The sequence below is a fragment of the Mixophyes fleayi genome, chromosome 11, assembly GCF_038048845.1.
Source record: "Mixophyes fleayi isolate aMixFle1 chromosome 11, aMixFle1.hap1, whole genome shotgun sequence".
NCBI classification, from domain to species: domain Eukaryota; kingdom Metazoa; phylum Chordata; class Amphibia; order Anura; family Limnodynastidae; genus Mixophyes; species Mixophyes fleayi.
The window spans coordinates 1,703,476-1,720,770 of record NC_134412.1 but is presented as its reverse complement, the minus strand read 5'-3'; the positions used below and the strand labels follow the sequence as shown (position 1 = coordinate 1,720,770).

Sequence of the window (17,295 nt, the reverse complement as noted above, 5' to 3'; positions counted from 1 at the left end):
TATATATATATATATATATATATATATATCTATATATATATATATATATATATAACATTTTCTAAGACATTTCCACAGGTTGCTGACTTGTCTGTCTTATCTATTCATGTTACAGATAAATTCTGAAACCCTGAGGTAATTCAGCTCTACTGATTGTAATGTCATAGGACACAGGCACTCTAGTCATAGGCCACAGGCACTCTAGTCATAGGACACAGGCACTCTAGTCATAGGACACAGGCACTCTAGTCATAGGCACGCCTGCAGGACACACACAAGTTCTTGTGCAAAATTAGAATATATGTCCTGGAAATGTCCCTGGGAGATGAGAGAGATCTGAACAATGCAGAACTTGTTTGAGATTGTACGAGGAGATATTTTCTCATCCATCTCCAGTTCTTTCCATTACAGCTTAATGTTTATTCCCAATAATAGGGCTGATTCAGAGCCGGGAGCAAAATGTGCACTTGAAAGCAGCAGGGGGTGAAATGTACAACATGAGTTGTGAGGGGGAAGCGCTTAGCCCAGCTCTAAAGTGCAGTGTATAAATGCATATTAAATTTGAGGATATTCTGTATTACCCATGCCTCCAGCAATGTATACAATAACTAAGATTCACCTGCTGATTTTTGTATGATAACGGTGATAACAGCTTCCTGGATTCCAGAGCCAGTGTTTATTCGACAGATGTACTCGCCGGAATCAGCCAGTTTGGCGTTGAGGATCCGCATTCGAGGCCCTGAGACCTGAGAGACAAAATCCAAAGTACTTAGACAACTCTCTTCTCCTGACCAAAGAATAACTTCCATGCAAGACTGGGTATCCCATGTCCCTCCTTGTTTGTATGCAACATAAAATGAAAGGGGGGCGATTAACCTCAATGAAGATGAGAGATTGTCCAGTCAGTGACCACACCCACTACGTATTAACAACAGATCATTTCAAGATGTTGTAATAGACTCTGCTGATGTGTGCTTGGTTGTATAGTCTTAATAACTTGTAGGTGACATACTCATATTAAAACTTGCATGCTGTACCTGGTGATTTGGAGGTAGTGGCAGCCCACCGGACCGATGCCAAGTCACAGGTAGACCTGGATATCCATCAATCAAGCACCTCAGTTCCACATGCTGACCTTCTTCTACCGTCTTTGAAGATGGTTCAATCTGGATAGCGCCTGAGACACCTGTGTCTGAAAGAAAATCATTAAGCTTGAAGAGTCCAAGTGACCCTGCCAACATCTACCCAATATGTTCTAAAGGTGGGTTTACATTTACACTGGTTGTGATCGCCATCCATTCCCCTGCAAGTGATATACAATGACAATGTTCCTTCCATACTCACTGTGTCGGGAGCCTTCAATAGAGACAGTGATAGAAGCTGCCTGGATCCCGGAGCCACTGCTGATCTGGCAGATGTATTCTCCAGAGTCCAGTGGGGATGCCTGAAGGATTCGCAGGCTGGAGCCTGAAACCTGTATGTGACAAGTATATAAAGTGAGGGAGCCACCATACATAAGAGGTCAAAATGTCCATTGAGTTCCAAAAGCGGCTGGATCTGCCTGTGCCTCGATTTTCACGAGTTCATCTAAATTTGGGTTCAGGGCGCTAGCAGAGAAGCAGGAGATGGGCGGAGTAAAGACATTCCCAGTAAAGTAGAACAAACACTTGTGGTTTTGCAGAAAGGTGCATGATACAAGAGTTCTTTTTGCAGAGAAAGATTATTGTAATGAGATAAAAGGGTGGAGAGAGCGCATCTTTTTTTTCTGGACATAATCTGAGCAATCTAATAAACAGTTCAACACATACACAATTATAACATGTACGGTAGTCCCAACATCCCCTCACTCATGATTAAAATGAAACAGGAAGGCTTTATTTAAAGAAAGGTTTGGTACTAAAGTAGGAGGAGGTTGGACTTTAATGTGACGTTTATACTTTTGCACAATGCATCTGTTGAGATTTTTCTGCTACTCCCCACAAATAATTGTGCTTCTGAGTTGCGTTGCAATCCTGAGAGCTGGTATGCACCATGGTGTGCGCTGCCGAGACCATCCAGATGCACAAGTATAAAACTAAAGCGCTTTGCAGTGCGCGTCAGCTGTACGTCTTCAATTACTTCCACAAAGTTTCTGAAAATACCTGGTGATTTGCCGACAGTTGCCGTCCTTGTCTGTACCATGTGACCTCTTGATGCGGCTTTCCTTCAACCACACAGTTCAGAACGACCGTCTGACCTTCTACTAAAGATTGAGCTGAGGATTCAATCCTGATGGTCGGTGTGATGCTAGGAGCTGAGCAGATAAATGAGATTATTGGTTTTGATGAGAAAACAAAGAATACAACAATGAAAAAGAACACAATTAACCAATCTTACGGAGAACTGGGCCAACTCTACGACTTATAGTGACTGTGATGGATGCCTGACGGGCGACGGCTCCAGAGGTGACACGACAGATGTACTCGCCGGAGTCCGCCACAGATGCCTGAACAATTCTCAGACGAGAGCCCATCACCTATACACAACAAAAGGTTCATTACCAAGATTATCGTGGGAGTTTAGTCTATACAACTCTAATAATGGGACTGGTGTTCTATACACACAAACACACATATTATATTATAATATATATAATACATATATAAAATATGCTAATTGTTTTTAGATCAGGTCTGGGAACACACAGCATTAATGAAGTGTAGTCTACCTGGTGATTGGGTGACAGAGGTTGACCCATTCTGTGCCACGTAACCGCAGCAATTGGCTGCCCAGAAAAGACACAGTTCAGTTCAAGGGTTTGACCTTCAGCCACAGAAGTAGAGGAGGGTTCAATCCTTAAAGCTGGGACAGAACCTGAGTCTGAAGAGAGAAAAATGATGCATAGAATACTGCTTATAAAGCAAAGAGATATTAAGTCACAGAAACGTGTCTTGAAAAACCAGAAAAAGAACCTAATCTCACAACATAAATAGGATTATACAAGATATACACACAGGCTTGAGGTGTCCGAGTCATCTGTATGCGACACCACCAGACCTCAGACACAGAAGTCAGAAAAGCAGACGTGATGTGAACTATTATTTGCAGACATGGATGAAGCCCTCAATCTGCTTTTCCAAGTGCATGAGTACAGCCTCTTTGTGCAAAAAATTGTGGTCCATGCCGGAAATGTTGTCAGCATGGTGGCTTAGTGGTTAGCACTTCTGCCTCACAGCACTGGGGTTTATTAGTTTACTGTATTTGTCCCCAATTGTAAAGCACTACCGAATATGTTGGCGCTATATAAATAAATGATGATGAGGATTCCCGACCATGGCCTTATCTGTATGGAGTTTGAATGTTCTCCCCGTGTTTGCGTGGGTTTCCTCCGGGTGCTCCGGTCTCCTTCCACACTCCAAAAACATACTGGTAGGTTAATTGGCTGCTATTAAATTACCCTTAGTCTCTCTCGGTCCTTGTGTGTGTGTATATGTTAGAGGATTTAGACTTTAAGCCCCAATGGGGCAGGAACTGATGTGAGTGAGTTCTCTGTACGGCGCTGCGGAAATAGTGGCGCTATATAAATAAATAGATGATGTAAGTATTTCAGTACGTCTGCATTTTTGACATGTCGCAATTACGACTTTCAGCATTTTAATGTCGTTCTCTTTCTTGTCTGCATTTTAGTAGTCGCAATAGTAACCATCACCGACCACATCGGAGTATGTGCAAAAATGATGTTATTCTGCAAGTCCAAAGTGGTTCTTCAGTGACGCAGAATCCACTCCTTGAAGGAGATTATCGCCTCCTATACCAAATCTAATTTATCCATTTGGCCACAAAAACAGTCATATTACGACTAAGCTGCTTTCAATATGGAAATCCTTTACGTCTGCCAGCGCTTCATTTTGTTACACTCCCAATAAGTGTTCTCTCGAGACACCAAACCTTTGTTATTTCCATAATAATGGGAACAAATCTGCAAAACTAAGACCTGAACCTCACAAAAAGCATTTGCATTTCTCCTCCGTAATTTTTCACTTTCAGAAATAACTCTTGCCTGTAGCAGAAGCTTTTGAATAACAGAAAAAACAATAAAATAAACGTACCAGAAATGCGGGTGACTGTGACGAAGGTTGAGGTTTGCTGTATGACCGTACCAATGGCCACACGACAGATGTATTCACCAGAGTCTGCCTCAGAGGCTTGTAGGATCCTCAGTCGGGAACCGGAGACCTACAATACAATAGTAAACATAGATGTGCACATAGATATAGGGGGCTGTTCTGTATGAAAATGACTTTTGTTTGGGGGGGTGATTAGGTGCACACTCTTTCTGTTTCCTGATGTACACTTATGGAGGAGCCAGCACAGAGGACATTAAATACAGGTTTCTGGGTTGTGATCATAAGATGAAGCATGTTGTATAATTTTGAATTAGACTAGTATTTGTCAGTTATCTTTTCTTTAGTTACCTGATGATTTGGTGAGAGAGGAATTCCTGGTCTGTGCCATGTGACCAAAGCCCCAGGATAACCAGCCACCTGGCAATCCAGCTCCAGAGTCTGTCCCTCAACCAGAGAGCCAGAGGATGACTCAATTCTAAGTACTGGGATGTTTTCTGATGCTGAGAGAGAACAGACATTGCCAAGAAATCTCCTCTTATTCTAGCACTTGTACCAGGACATTTACATTTAATCAGAAACTGAAAGGGTTACACTGGGGATCCGTGGAAGAAAAAGAGGCAGAACAGAGAATAACATACGACACTACGGGGACAAGTTCAGTGGAACTGATACGAAGAGTAGAAACAGCAAAGAATGACAAATAATTAGAAGAGTAAAATAGATACAAAAAACGGGGGTGTTCAATTAGCCTCAGAGTGCCTCCGGAACAGTCGTGAAGGCACTCCGCTGCGATGTTACATCCGTGATGCTGAGGTACCGTGGTACCTGAAAATGTGCGTAGCCGCGATAATCAGGGGAACATCGTGGCTAATTGAATAGCCCCCAAAGAATAGAAATGAGTGATATTGTGGGAATTCTTCACGGAGGACTAAAACCCTGACAAACAATCTAAATGAAGGCGTAATAACAAGCAATGAAAAGACAAATGAGCAGAGAACATTGAATAATGTTGGAAATTATATTGCATATAGAAAGAAGACTGAGGGAGGAAAGATGATAGCAGAGGACAATGTCCTCGATGCTGAGAAATAAGTTGAATATAGAAGAAATACTGAGCCTTTGAGAGATGAGAACAATAAGCAACATTGAGGAACATGTTGAATATTAAAAGGAATACTGAGACATGGAGACATGAGACCAGAGGACAATGAGTGACCTTGAAGAATATGTTGAGTATAGAAGAAATACTGAGCTATTGAGAGAGGAGAGCAGAGGACAATGAGCGACCCTTGAGGAATATGTTAAGTATAGAAGGAATGCAGAACCATGGAGAAACAAGAACAGGGAACGAGTGATATTGAGGATCTGTTGAGTGGAGAAGGAAGACGGAGCATTGAAGAGATGAGATGTAAACATGTGATGTTGAGGAATCTTTTAAGTTAAGGAGGAAGACAAATAAAGGAAGAATAGAACTACTTGAAAAACAGGAGACATGTTTACTGCATAACAGATTAATATTGGGGAGGTCAGAACGTCCTGAAGAGGGTAGAGACTTGCACAGAACTTACGAATCAGAACCCCAGGAACGCGAGTGACTGTAATAATAATTGATGCCTGCTGTGTGCCAGCACCATTAGAGACCTGGCAAATATATTCCCCAGAGTCTGCTGATGAAGCTTGAAGAATACGTAGACGGGAGCCATAGACCTTATGAATGAGATGAACAAAGAACTGAGCAAAGGAGGAATAGGCACTTCTGTAAGTAAGTACATTTCTATCAATGTTGGTGGATGTTTCTATCTACTTAAAAGATCCTGCTGGCTCTTAGATTTCACTGACTGGCTCCCGAATTGTCATGTCCACTCCTCTACAACCAATTCAAAATAAATCTGTACTACTGGAACTGCATTCTTTATCTGCATTAACTAATTTTACAATCCAATCATACATTTATTAACATATTAGCTACTTTTTTAAGTTTTATTTAATTGCTTTTGTGCCCCTCAGAACACACACTGCGGTCACCCATAACACTTCCAGATCATGCAACATAGAAACATATTGCATATTTACCTGGTGGTTGGGAGAGAGGGGGCGTCCTGCCCTGTGCCATGTGACTACAGAAGGTGGGTAACTAGTGACCACACAGTTCAGTTCCACAGTTTGTCCTTCTTGCACCGTGTCGGATGCTGACTCAATCCTCACCAGTGGTGCGGCTGCAGAAGCTGAATAATATTAAAATAAAAGTAACTACAACCAATATACAAAAGCCAACATTGCAATGATGGAATAAGGAAACATTTGATCACTGGTCCCAATCAAGCAACAAAATTACACCATGTCATTTAGGAGAAACACAGACCAATTGTCATTCTTGTTACTACGTGTAACAAACGCTAATGAACTCTAATTAAAGTTGCTCACCTCTCATCACAGTCACTTCGATCGGAGTTTGTGAGGACCCAGCAGAGTTGGTCCCGACACACAGATAAGTCCCACCATCGGCTGCTGATATTGATGGGATCACAAGAGTCGAGATATCCTTACTCTCTATACGGGCCTAGTAAAAAGAGGAGCACAAGACACAAAACTGATTCCCACATTCGGACAATGACCACAAAGCAGCCAATACTTGTGCAGGGATGTGAACAATAGGATGAATCCTGGACAGAGGACAGCAGCTAATGCACATCCCTGTCCACCTAGGAACCGTTACAGACTCTGCCAACACCTTTCTCTAACTAATCAAAGCGAAGTCGCTCTGGATGGGTTGTTTGTGGACAGGCCCCTGTGTCATTCGTATCATGGCTCCGTGAGGAGCAGGTTATTGTCATCTAAGAGGGTCTTTTGTTTTTTAACCTTTGATTACCAGAGGAGAAAGAAGATGGAAAAGGAGAAGAAAAGAACATCTCTCAGGACTTAGCAGTATAATAAAGTGAAGAAAGGTTGGGGGTAGCATTTATTTAAATGATAAAACTTGGTGTTGGTGTTTTGTTTTGTTTTTAAAGTATTTTCCTATGTGGCACTACAGATCCCAGTAAGCCCTAGATTCCCACATTTTTTGTACACCTAATTATTCTAGGTAATTCCATATCACTCTGCTCCGACTAGTGCTGTATCCCACTATTACAGGGGCCACCACGCTGCAGGTTTTCTTGTCATAGTGACCAGACCAGCCTGTCGTAGCCTTGCGTTGGTTGTGTCTTTGATAGTTCCCTAATCTTGTTAATAAAAAAAGATGTAAATAAATAAATGAAGTGCAGGAGCCCCTTGAAAAAAAAAACATGCTACCCTATAGGGCACTTTGAATGGCTAGCTCCTCCCCTACTATGCCCCTCCCCTGGGAACCATCCTCAGTTCTTTCAAAGTGTTTAAATGTTAAAGTTCTGTTATTTCAGAGCAGCCTACTATACCCCAATGTATCGCAGTGTCCTCCAATGGAGTCAGGAAAATGGATTTTACGGTAAGTAAAATACCCTCTTTTTGTGGCGGACTCTCATGGTCCTTCTTGTCCCCCCATATTAGCAGCTACCAGTTCAGGCTATGAGTGCTGCTGCTTAGGTCATATATTTTTTTTTTACACCGCAATGGTCTGTGCTAATGATCATCATCCTGTATCTACACAAGTGGTTAAGCCCCTACAAGATACGCCTGCAGGATCACTCGTACGTAGAATAAGACAGACAGTTGGAGAATCTTTCCAGATAAGGATGCTCCAGATTAGATCAGTTCTAGATTTGTAGAGATTGGGAAAGATCTGGATCAGTTCTAGCCTTGCAAATTCTTATACTGGGACAGTTTTAGGTAGTGACAGCTGTAGTGAATGTGTAGCTGTAAGAGTTTATGACAGATCTTATAAGACAAATAATATATTGCATTAGTTATATTATTGGTGTCACAACATCCCATTAATTTGCTGCCACTGTGTCCACACTTACCTCAGGGGGTAAGGAGCCATCTTGCTTCCTCCAGGAGATTGTAGCAGCGGTGCTGCTTGCAGCTCTGCAATACAGCTGAATGGTGTCACCTTCCCTGACCTGAGAGCGCTCCGGGTTCACCTGGATGACTGGCAAATTTCCACCTGCAAGCAATTGAGACAATGACACTGGAGCTCTGACGAAGCAGTCATATAGACACTTTTGGTTCTGTGATCGCGGTAACGTGCGGAGTGCTCATTACCGAGGTAATACAGTACCGCAATAACGCGTTTTTTCCTTCGCAACCCTATGGGGTGTGGTGCAGTGGATTATCTTCAAGCCCCATTTCAGCTCGTTACCGCAATTCTGGACCTAATTGAATATTCCCCTTTATTTCTTATATACAGTTTCAGTACTACTAAGGGAACATCTATTCTCATCTATGCAATCTCCTACCATCAGCTCCTGGTGTCATGCTCATGGGAACAATGCACTTTACAGATGGGGAGTCTAAGAAATGACAGCTCTAGGGAAAACCGGCCATCGAGTGTAAGACCTCAGAGCTGCTCTTACATCACAACCACGCGTGGAATTTGAAGCATGACTCTACAACATATTTTTTTTTATATTTTCTGTTATTCAACAATTCTATACTTGAAATTTCTTAAATTTGTATGTGCCTCAGATGACCACAGATGGACGACTCCTTGCAGAGACTTCCAGAGATATCTACACAGTGACCTGGAGGAATGAGTTTAACAACCCCCCCAGCAAAGTTTAAATAACCTCTGGCCAAAAGGGACCAATCTGTGTTGCTTGGACTCATCGGCAAACTGCGCCGGCAAACTATAACTCTGATGCTATTCCAGCCTATGCACCAACACCCAGTGTGTACAAGCATAACAGGCATAAGCGATTGTTCAGTCCCTGGAAGGCCTTTTTAAACCATCCACCCAAGCTCACCAGGATGCAGGATGTGCAACCCCTACAGAGTTATCACACAAGAAAAGAAGATTTTGGTACTTAGGTCAAATCTCTTTCTCTGAATCCATCTGGGGGACACTGCTACCATGGGGGTTGTACGAGGGGCACTTGGAGTTGGCACTTAAATAGTTAACTGCTGCTGACTCCTCCCCTCTGCAACCGCTGCAGGCCTCAGTATAATACAAAAGCCCCAAGGAAGGAACCAAACAAACAACATCCAGCAGAAGAGCAAAAGGGAGGGAACGCAGTGTCCCCCAGATGGATTCAGAGAAAGAGATTTGACGTAAGTACCAAAAACTTTTTTTCTCAGGCATCCAATCTGGAGGACACTGTTACCATGGGGAACTTCTAAAGTAGCCCCTAAGGGAGGGTTTGCTCAGGAACCCCTGCGCGCAAAACACTTTGGCCAAAGGTAGTATCCGAAGCAGCAAAAACATTAAAAAGTGTTAAAATTTGGTGAAGGTGTGAACAGAGGACCAGGTAGCAGCCCTGCACAGCTGGTCCGCTGAGGCACCGTGACGAGCAGCCCAGGAAGCCCCCACTGAACGCGTGGAGTGAGCTGTAAGCCTCTCTGGCACCGGCCTGATAGAACTCACATAAGCCTGCCGAATCGTAGATGTAATCCAACGAGCAATGGATTGCCTAGAAGCCGGCCAACCCCTCTAACGGGAGTCATACAAAACAAAGAGTCTGTCTTACGGTAAGTAGAGGACCTATTCACGTAAGTGTGTAATGCCCGCACCACATCCACTGATGAACCCTCTTGAAAAGCAAGAACCACTATATCCTGGTTCACGTGGAAACCAGACACAACCTTAGGAAGAAAGGAAGGCATCGTCCTCAAGACCGCCCTGTCTTCTTGAAAAATCAGGTATGGAGCCCTGCATGATAAGGCCCCAAGTTCTGACACCCTGCATGCCCGAATCGATAGCTAACAAGAAAACTGCCTTCCAGGTCAAAAAAATCTGAGTTCAGCCAAACGCAAAGGTTCAAAGGAGGCTTCTGAAGAATACCCAGGACCAAATTGAGATCCCAGGGCGCTATCGGCAGAACTTAAGGAGGCTGAATGCGCAACACTCCCTGGAAGAAAGTTTGAACTTCAGGAAGAATAGCCAGACAGCGTTGGAAAAACACAGATAATGCCGAGACTTGAACCCTAAGGGAACTGAGACGAAGCCCAACATCCAAACCATCTTGGAGAAACTCCAATAAACGAGACAAACGGAAAAAGTCGACTGACAAAAATGAGCCTCACACCATTTAACATAAGCCTGTCACGTCCTATGGTAAATGCGTGCCGAAGATGGCTTCCTAGCCTTCAAGGTCTGCATGACACTGGAAGAGAACCCCTTGCCCCACTAAATGTCGGCCTCAACAGCCATGCCGTTAAAGTCAACCGAACAAAGTGAGGATGATGAAAAGGTCCCTGCTCCAGTAAAGCGGGCCTGAGAGGAAGAGGCCAAACTAGACCATCCGCGAGCAGAAGAATGTTGGCGTACTAAACCCTTCTGGACCAGTTTGGCGCAACTAGAATAACTGGAAGGCTCCCCAGAGCCACCCGATGAAGAACTCGCTGAATCATGGGAATGGGAGGAAACAATTACCCCAGTTGGAAGTCCCAATGCATGGTCATTACATCCACTACCGCTGCCAAAGGGTCCCTGGACCTTGTGTAAAACCTCGGTACACGGTAATTGCGACGAGAGGCCATCTCAAGTCTATGTCAGGGAGGCCCCATCTGTTGACTAGATCCTGAAAAACCTGAGGATGCAAGGACCATTCCCCTGGGAGGCTCGCTTGTCTGCTCAAGTTATCAACCTCCCAGTTGTCCACCTCCGGAATGAATACCATGGATATGGCTGGAACAAACCTTTCAGCTCAAGACAAGATCTCGTTCGCCACTGCCATGGCACTTGCGCTTCTTGTCGGTTTACGTAGGCCACTGCCGTGGCATTGTCCGATTGAATTCAGGTTGGCATTCCTCTAAGAAGAGGAAAAAGGTCTCGGTGTGCCCACCTCTGAAAGGAGAGACGGGCAATCCTGGACAACTGGAAATACTGGGACTCGAGATCAAAGGGAGATCCTGACCATTGGCATAAGAAGTCCCCCTGAAAACCCATAAATGAAACCGTCCGTAAGGAAGGGTCTCGAAAGAGCCGACCATCTAACCCAAGAGCTTCACGCCCATCAACATGAAGGGTTGTGGAGAAAGGCAAAGGTTCTGCACCGATGTCCTGATTGCAGAAACCTTGTTTTCCGTAAGAAAAACTTTCTGTAGACTGGTGTCCATGAGAAGATCCAAGAACACAATCCACTGGGATGAAACCAACTGGGACTTCGGGTAATTTATCACACACCTGTGTTGTTCCAGAATCCGAAGGGTCAGCAAAAGATGCTGATCCAGGATGCTCCTCGTAGGAGCCTTGATAAAGAGATCATCCAAATAAAGAATTATGTTCACACCCATGGCCCGCAGGCGGGCAGCCATGACAGACATGATCTTTATGAACACACGGGGCCCTGTTGACAGGCCAAAAGAAAGTGCCCTGAATTGAAAATGGTCCTTCCCCATCGTGAACCGAAGGAGAGACCGATGTTCCTTCCCAGATGGGAACATGGAGATAAGCGTCTTTGATTTCTATCGAAGATAAAAATTCCCAGGGTTTTAGTCCACTGATGATGGAGCAGACCGATTCTATTCGGAGCTTGTCCACTCACAAATGCTGATTGAGTCCCTTGAGGTTTAGGATTGGCCGAAATGATCCATCCTCCTTTGCGACCAGAATAAATTTGAATAAAATCCCCGACCCTTCTGGGAATCTGGCACTCGGCAAACAACTCCCGTTGAAAGAAGAGAATCGACGGCTTGAGTCAAGGTCCTTCACTTCAGAGGAGGAGTTGAGAAGAACCCAAAAGGTCTATCACATATCCTCTGGAAATGACCCCCATAATCCAGGTGTCTTGTGAAGACACCGCCCACTGGTCTCTGAAGAATTGCAGACGACCCACCCACCCCCGCAGCGGCTAGGAGATGGATGTTCCCATTACGCTGCGGCCTTGTCCGGGGTCTTGGGAGAGGAGCGCCTCCTGGGAAAGGAGCCCCTTCGCCTGTGAGACTGTCCTCGGGATGAAAAAGGTCCACCTCTTACTGACATCTGACCCCTGCCAGAGGTGTGGCCCCGAAAGGGCTGCCAAAAGGAACTGAACCCAAGTGGTTTGGCCCTAGGAGCATTCACCGGCAAAAAATTACTCTTCCTACCAGTGGACTGGGAAATCATAGTGTCCAGTTCTGGACCAAATATGATAGACCCAGAGTAAGGTAAGACATCCAGGTACTTCTTTGACTCTGCGTCTGCATCTCAAGACCGCAGCCAAAGGGCCCTTCTATCCGCCACAGCCGTGGACAAAATAGAAGAATCCATCGAAGCCGCATTCTGGGCCTCTTCATAAAGATGGCCCGAGGCTTCCTTCAAATGGAGAGCTAAAGGAAGGAGATCAGAATCCAGTAATCCTACTGCCAATTGGTCAGCCCAGATTTCCATGGCTCTGGCTACCCACGCAGATGAGAACATGGGCCGGAACGAAGCACCCGCTGCCGAAAACATGCTTTCAAGGAAGCTCTCAGTCTTCCTATCTGTGGGGGGACCACCGAGCTAGGCACCTGCAAGGTGGTATGACCGGCTAATCTAGCTACCGGCGTATCCACCTTGGGAATCTGCTCCCAGCTAGAAGCATCCTTGTCCTGCAGTGGATAAAGATGAAGAAACTTGCAAGGGAAGGAAAATCTCCAGTCCAGAGCTTTCCATGCAGACTCCGCAATCTCAGACAGTTCTGAAGAGGAAGGAAAACACACAGTCACTGAACTGCTCTGCTCCTCTGATCCCACCAAGTCCAAAGCCTGGCGTACCGCTAACACCAGGTCCTGCAACCCCATGGTTCTGGCATTGTCCTCCCAGTCATCCCATTGGATGTAGTCAGAATCCTCTAATAGCTTCCCTTCTTCCTCGGAGGACCCCTCTGAGCCGGAAGCCTAAAACAGAGCATGGGATAACCTAGCCCGATTGGCCCTAGGGGGAAGCAGCCCAGGGGAAACCAGAAAGAAAATTGAATTCCCACTTAGCTGGGTCCCAGGGAAAGGAAGGAAGGAGTCAGTGACAGCACACTTTTTTCTCCTCACAAAGCCACTTGAGGAACATCCGACCTCTAATGCAATGACGGGAAATTTTCGCACTCCTGGGATATACCAACAGACAGGGTGGAAGCCTCCACTGCCCCCTCCTCCCAGATTCTCACCGTCAGCTGACTGCAGCGCGGTACACACCTTCCGTGTCCTCCGCGAGCGGTCCAGCACCAAATAGAAACGTGCCCAGTGTTTCTGCAGTCTGACCTAGTCAGGCACTGCCGTGGACTAGTCCCGCAACCGGAGATCCAGGTTCCTGCTCCGCCTTAGTGGGGAACATGGTATCTCCCAACATGTCCCGCTTCCTTTTGATCGTGCGCTCTCTGCCTGTCAGCAGCGCCGGTCCCAGTGTAGCGCCAGTGACAGCGCCACAGCGAGCGTCTGCCATCACCCTAATAACAAGCCCCAAGCTTGTCTGTATGGACAGTTCAGGACAAAATTGTTTCTTCATCCGTTTGTCCGGACCACTGATCTAACAGATGACAGGTAGCAGCACCTGTATCCGACTACACTCACCATATAAACTAAAAACAAAGGAAAATAACTAAATTACCTAACAGTACAAAAATAACAGCCCAACTCCTTGGGCACAAACTAAACTGAGGCTAGCAGGAGTTGCAGAGGGAAGGAGTCAGCAGCAGTTAGTAAACTATTTAAGTGCCAACTCCGAGTGCCCCTCATACAACCCCCATGGTAGCAGTGTCCACCAGATTGGATGACAGAGAAACAACGATTCCTCCTCGGAGTACAGCTCTGAGGAAAGTAGAAAGGAAGGTCTAACTCCAAGCTCCGACTCTTTGGATGCCAACAACTCTCCTGAGGTCTTTGTGGAGGTCACTAATCTGGTACTAAATGTGCACAAGTAATTTACTCACTGTGTACTCGCAGTTCAGCCCTGGTGATGTCATGCCCCAGACTGTTGGCCACACGGCAGGAGTACTGGCCCTCGTCAGAGAGCTGGGTGGATGAGAATCGCAGGATGCCGCCTTGGATGCTGGCTCTAGAAGAAATTCCTCCGTTCTGCCCACCTACCAGAGACACAAGCATAGATGAGATCAAGTCCCACTGCTATTTATCCTCTCCGCTCATTCAGTACCCGCAGTTACCTACCTGTCCACTCCAGTGTAGGATGAGGTTGCCCATATGCTGTGCAGCGGAACTCTGCTGGTTGACCCTCCTGAACGGTCAGCTGCTTGGGTTCAATAACAGCCACAGGAGGATTCCCTGCTACGGCTATAATATGGTGGAGAAGAATTACACTGATCACATCATAAAATACATGGGTCTGCACACAGCTCCTGGAGAGCTGGATCCTCCCGCAATGTAAGTCATACTATCCCCTGACATCAGCAGAAGAGTCCAGTCCTCTCTCTGCTATTGTGATATGAATCAAACTATTCACAAACTTGGAGACTGGGGCAGTGGGACATTTATAAAAACTATTCAACATATAAATGTGGAGCTACCATTAGGACCAAATCAGATTCTCATTTTTCAATACAATTTTCAAAATAAAAGGAAATGTCTGGTTGGTTGCGACAGGAAACACTGCATCTTGTTCTCAGTTACCTGCAGAGCAGTTTGTTGTTGTTTTTTTAAACACAAATGTATCCAATGTGTCAAGAGAACCTAAAGTTCGTCTCTCCAGTGCTTGGGCTGGTGGCACATTAGTGTGAATATATTTTCATCCTTGCCAGAACTATGACAGGGATGACAGCACCGGGATAATGAGAGGTCTGAGCACTTGTTGTACACTTACAATCTAGCTGTGGATAAGATGGAGGTTAGCAGGCCAGGTATGGTCAGGAAGAAGCACAGATATTAGCATCAGACACACTACACATCAGAATTAGTGCTCAATCATTATGTACTGCAGAGATGTATTCCTGACCAGAAGCTGAAGGACACGTATGATGGAGTGAAGGCTATGCCAGACATGCACAGAGGGGCATTAAGGAATGTTACCGGGAACAGGCAGTTTGGTTGGCACGCTGAAGCCACAGTGCTCAATGGGCAGAGCCACTATGCGTCAATTCTGGTGCTGTGTGTCCTTCAGGGGTTTCTAATGCTCCATAAAACTTGGTCTGATACTTCTCTGCAGTTATGTTAGAACCATCTGTACTGAACACATGAATGGAAATCACCAAACAGCTGTCCTGACGGTGGAGAACCCTTCATACACCTATATGTCTTCAGGTATGGGTGAAAGCAACAGAAACTCCTTAATGTAATCTCTTTACCCAAATACAATGTACCAACCCCCAGAGACATGTCCTATCTTCACACAGACACCCTACACAATCTATTTTCACAGCTATAAAGTACTTGGTGGGACTGGTGTGTTAGACAGTGAATGGAGCCATAAGAAGCAGCCAGATGACGGAGGTGACTGACTCTTCCCATGTCAGGAGATCTGAAACCATCTGTATTAAGGGTACCAGATAGAGATTGAGGCCTATCTGGAAGTGATGGTCAACGGAACAGATGATTGTGTGCAGTGCGGGCAGAGGGGGGTTAACAATGACAGAATCAGAGTAACTTTCAGTTATTTATGTCTAATGGTTCTGACATGTATGTGTATAATGAGCAGTATAATGCAGGCCCCCTAAACTTTCCCTACAAGTTCTGCATACAACACACAAAATATGGGGGATAAAATTACGTTTGGAGAATATTAAGTATTGTCACTCGGGCTAATGCCTCTTTTTTATTTTTTTTATTTCCACCAGTATTATCCCAACATCACTGTATAAATAAGTTCTGAATGTGGTTGTTATGGAAGAGGACACCACGGGAATATAAGGACAGGATAAAACACAGATACATTGTCTGTAGCTGTGACATTGTTAGATAATATAACACAGGAATTACGTGGAACAATACCAGCTTTATTGATGTGGAAACACAGGACAGGGTGGTGTTCTATGTACAGGTTAATACACATAGTATAAATACAAAATACTGATACCTATATATTACATTTAGTGGTAATGCCATAGGCAGGCTAAGGTTACGTAACACGTGGCACATCCCATATACAGGGCTATACCTGGTCTTTGGTAAATTCAGCACCAACAGCTGTTTGAATGCCACAGTGTGTGCAGTAACCTCTGCAGAATGCATTGCAGGTATCTGTTCAGTACAACACAGTAGTAACTCTTTTACAATGTATTGCATGAATGCTTATGGACTGTAAGTGTCAGTAAAAGTACAACGCTTAACACAGCAGCATCTGTGAGGTATATAGTGATTCACATTTTACATTACAAGGTGAGGTCAGCAATAATGAGAGCAGAAAACATTCTAGGTCTATGAATGGTCTGTAATCTGCAGACCAAAACTAGCAGCTCAGAGCTCAGGTGCTGGATCTACCCATAATCGGGGGCAGCAACCTGTAGTCTGTAGATATTTACAGTCTCTCTTATAAGGGAACTTACAATATACAAGGGAATCATTTATACAATGCTTCATAAAGCAACGTCATTCATTCTGCTCTCCGAGGACGATGTGCAGAGCTTACAATACTTTCTGAGGTCCTGCGAATATATCTATTCAAGGCAACAAGCTCTTCGTTCGAAGAAGTTGTGTGAGATCATGAACGCCTCCATCCCAAACACCCCACAGAGACACCAGAAGGCACCAGATAAACGTTTATTAGACTCCAACATTCTCAGGTCAGGACCTCAGGATCTACTTATCTACAACTTTCATTAAAGGCCTTTTCACAAGTCAAAAAAAAATCCTTCTTGTCGCCATGAGACAAGATGCTATCCTCTTCTATTCAATGTCATAAAGGCCACATCATACGTTATAAAACATGTTACACTAGCCTCTTCTACTCCATGTCATACTGTCCACGTCACAGGATCCTACCTATTTTATTCCATGTCATACTGGCCACGTCACAGGATCCTACCCTCTTCTACTCCATGTCATACTGGCCACGTCACAGGATCCTACCTATTCTATTCCATGTCATACTGACCACGTCACAGGATCCTACCCTCTTCTACTCCATGTCATACTGGCCACGTCACAGGATCCTACCTCTTCTATTCCATGTCATACTGACCACGTCACAGGATCCTACCTATTCTACTCCATGTCA

The 17,295-nt window shown here is 44.9% G+C and overlaps 1 protein-coding gene across 1 annotated transcript in view; it reads right to left on the bottom strand.

The window, feature by feature from the left end:
• HSPG2 (heparan sulfate proteoglycan 2) overlaps positions 1-17,295 on the bottom strand; it is a 131,457-nt gene that overhangs the window by 35,704 nt on the left and 78,458 nt on the right. Inside the window, exons 32-45 of the mRNA XM_075190859.1 lie at positions 14,298-14,520; positions 14,063-14,215; positions 8,045-8,187; positions 6,531-6,666; positions 6,180-6,331; positions 5,675-5,813; positions 4,455-4,606; positions 4,089-4,215; positions 2,708-2,859; positions 2,377-2,515; positions 2,142-2,293; positions 1,345-1,474; positions 1,038-1,192; positions 620-746 (exon numbers count right to left, since the gene is read on the bottom strand). Coding sequence (XP_075046960.1) covers positions 620-746; positions 1,038-1,192; positions 1,345-1,474; positions 2,142-2,293; positions 2,377-2,515; positions 2,708-2,859; positions 4,089-4,215; positions 4,455-4,606; positions 5,675-5,813; positions 6,180-6,331; positions 6,531-6,666; positions 8,045-8,187; positions 14,063-14,215; positions 14,298-14,520 — 2,080 coding nt within the window. The remainder of the gene's footprint in view (positions 1-619; positions 747-1,037; positions 1,193-1,344; positions 1,475-2,141; positions 2,294-2,376; positions 2,516-2,707; positions 2,860-4,088; positions 4,216-4,454; positions 4,607-5,674; positions 5,814-6,179; positions 6,332-6,530; positions 6,667-8,044; positions 8,188-14,062; positions 14,216-14,297; positions 14,521-17,295) is intronic.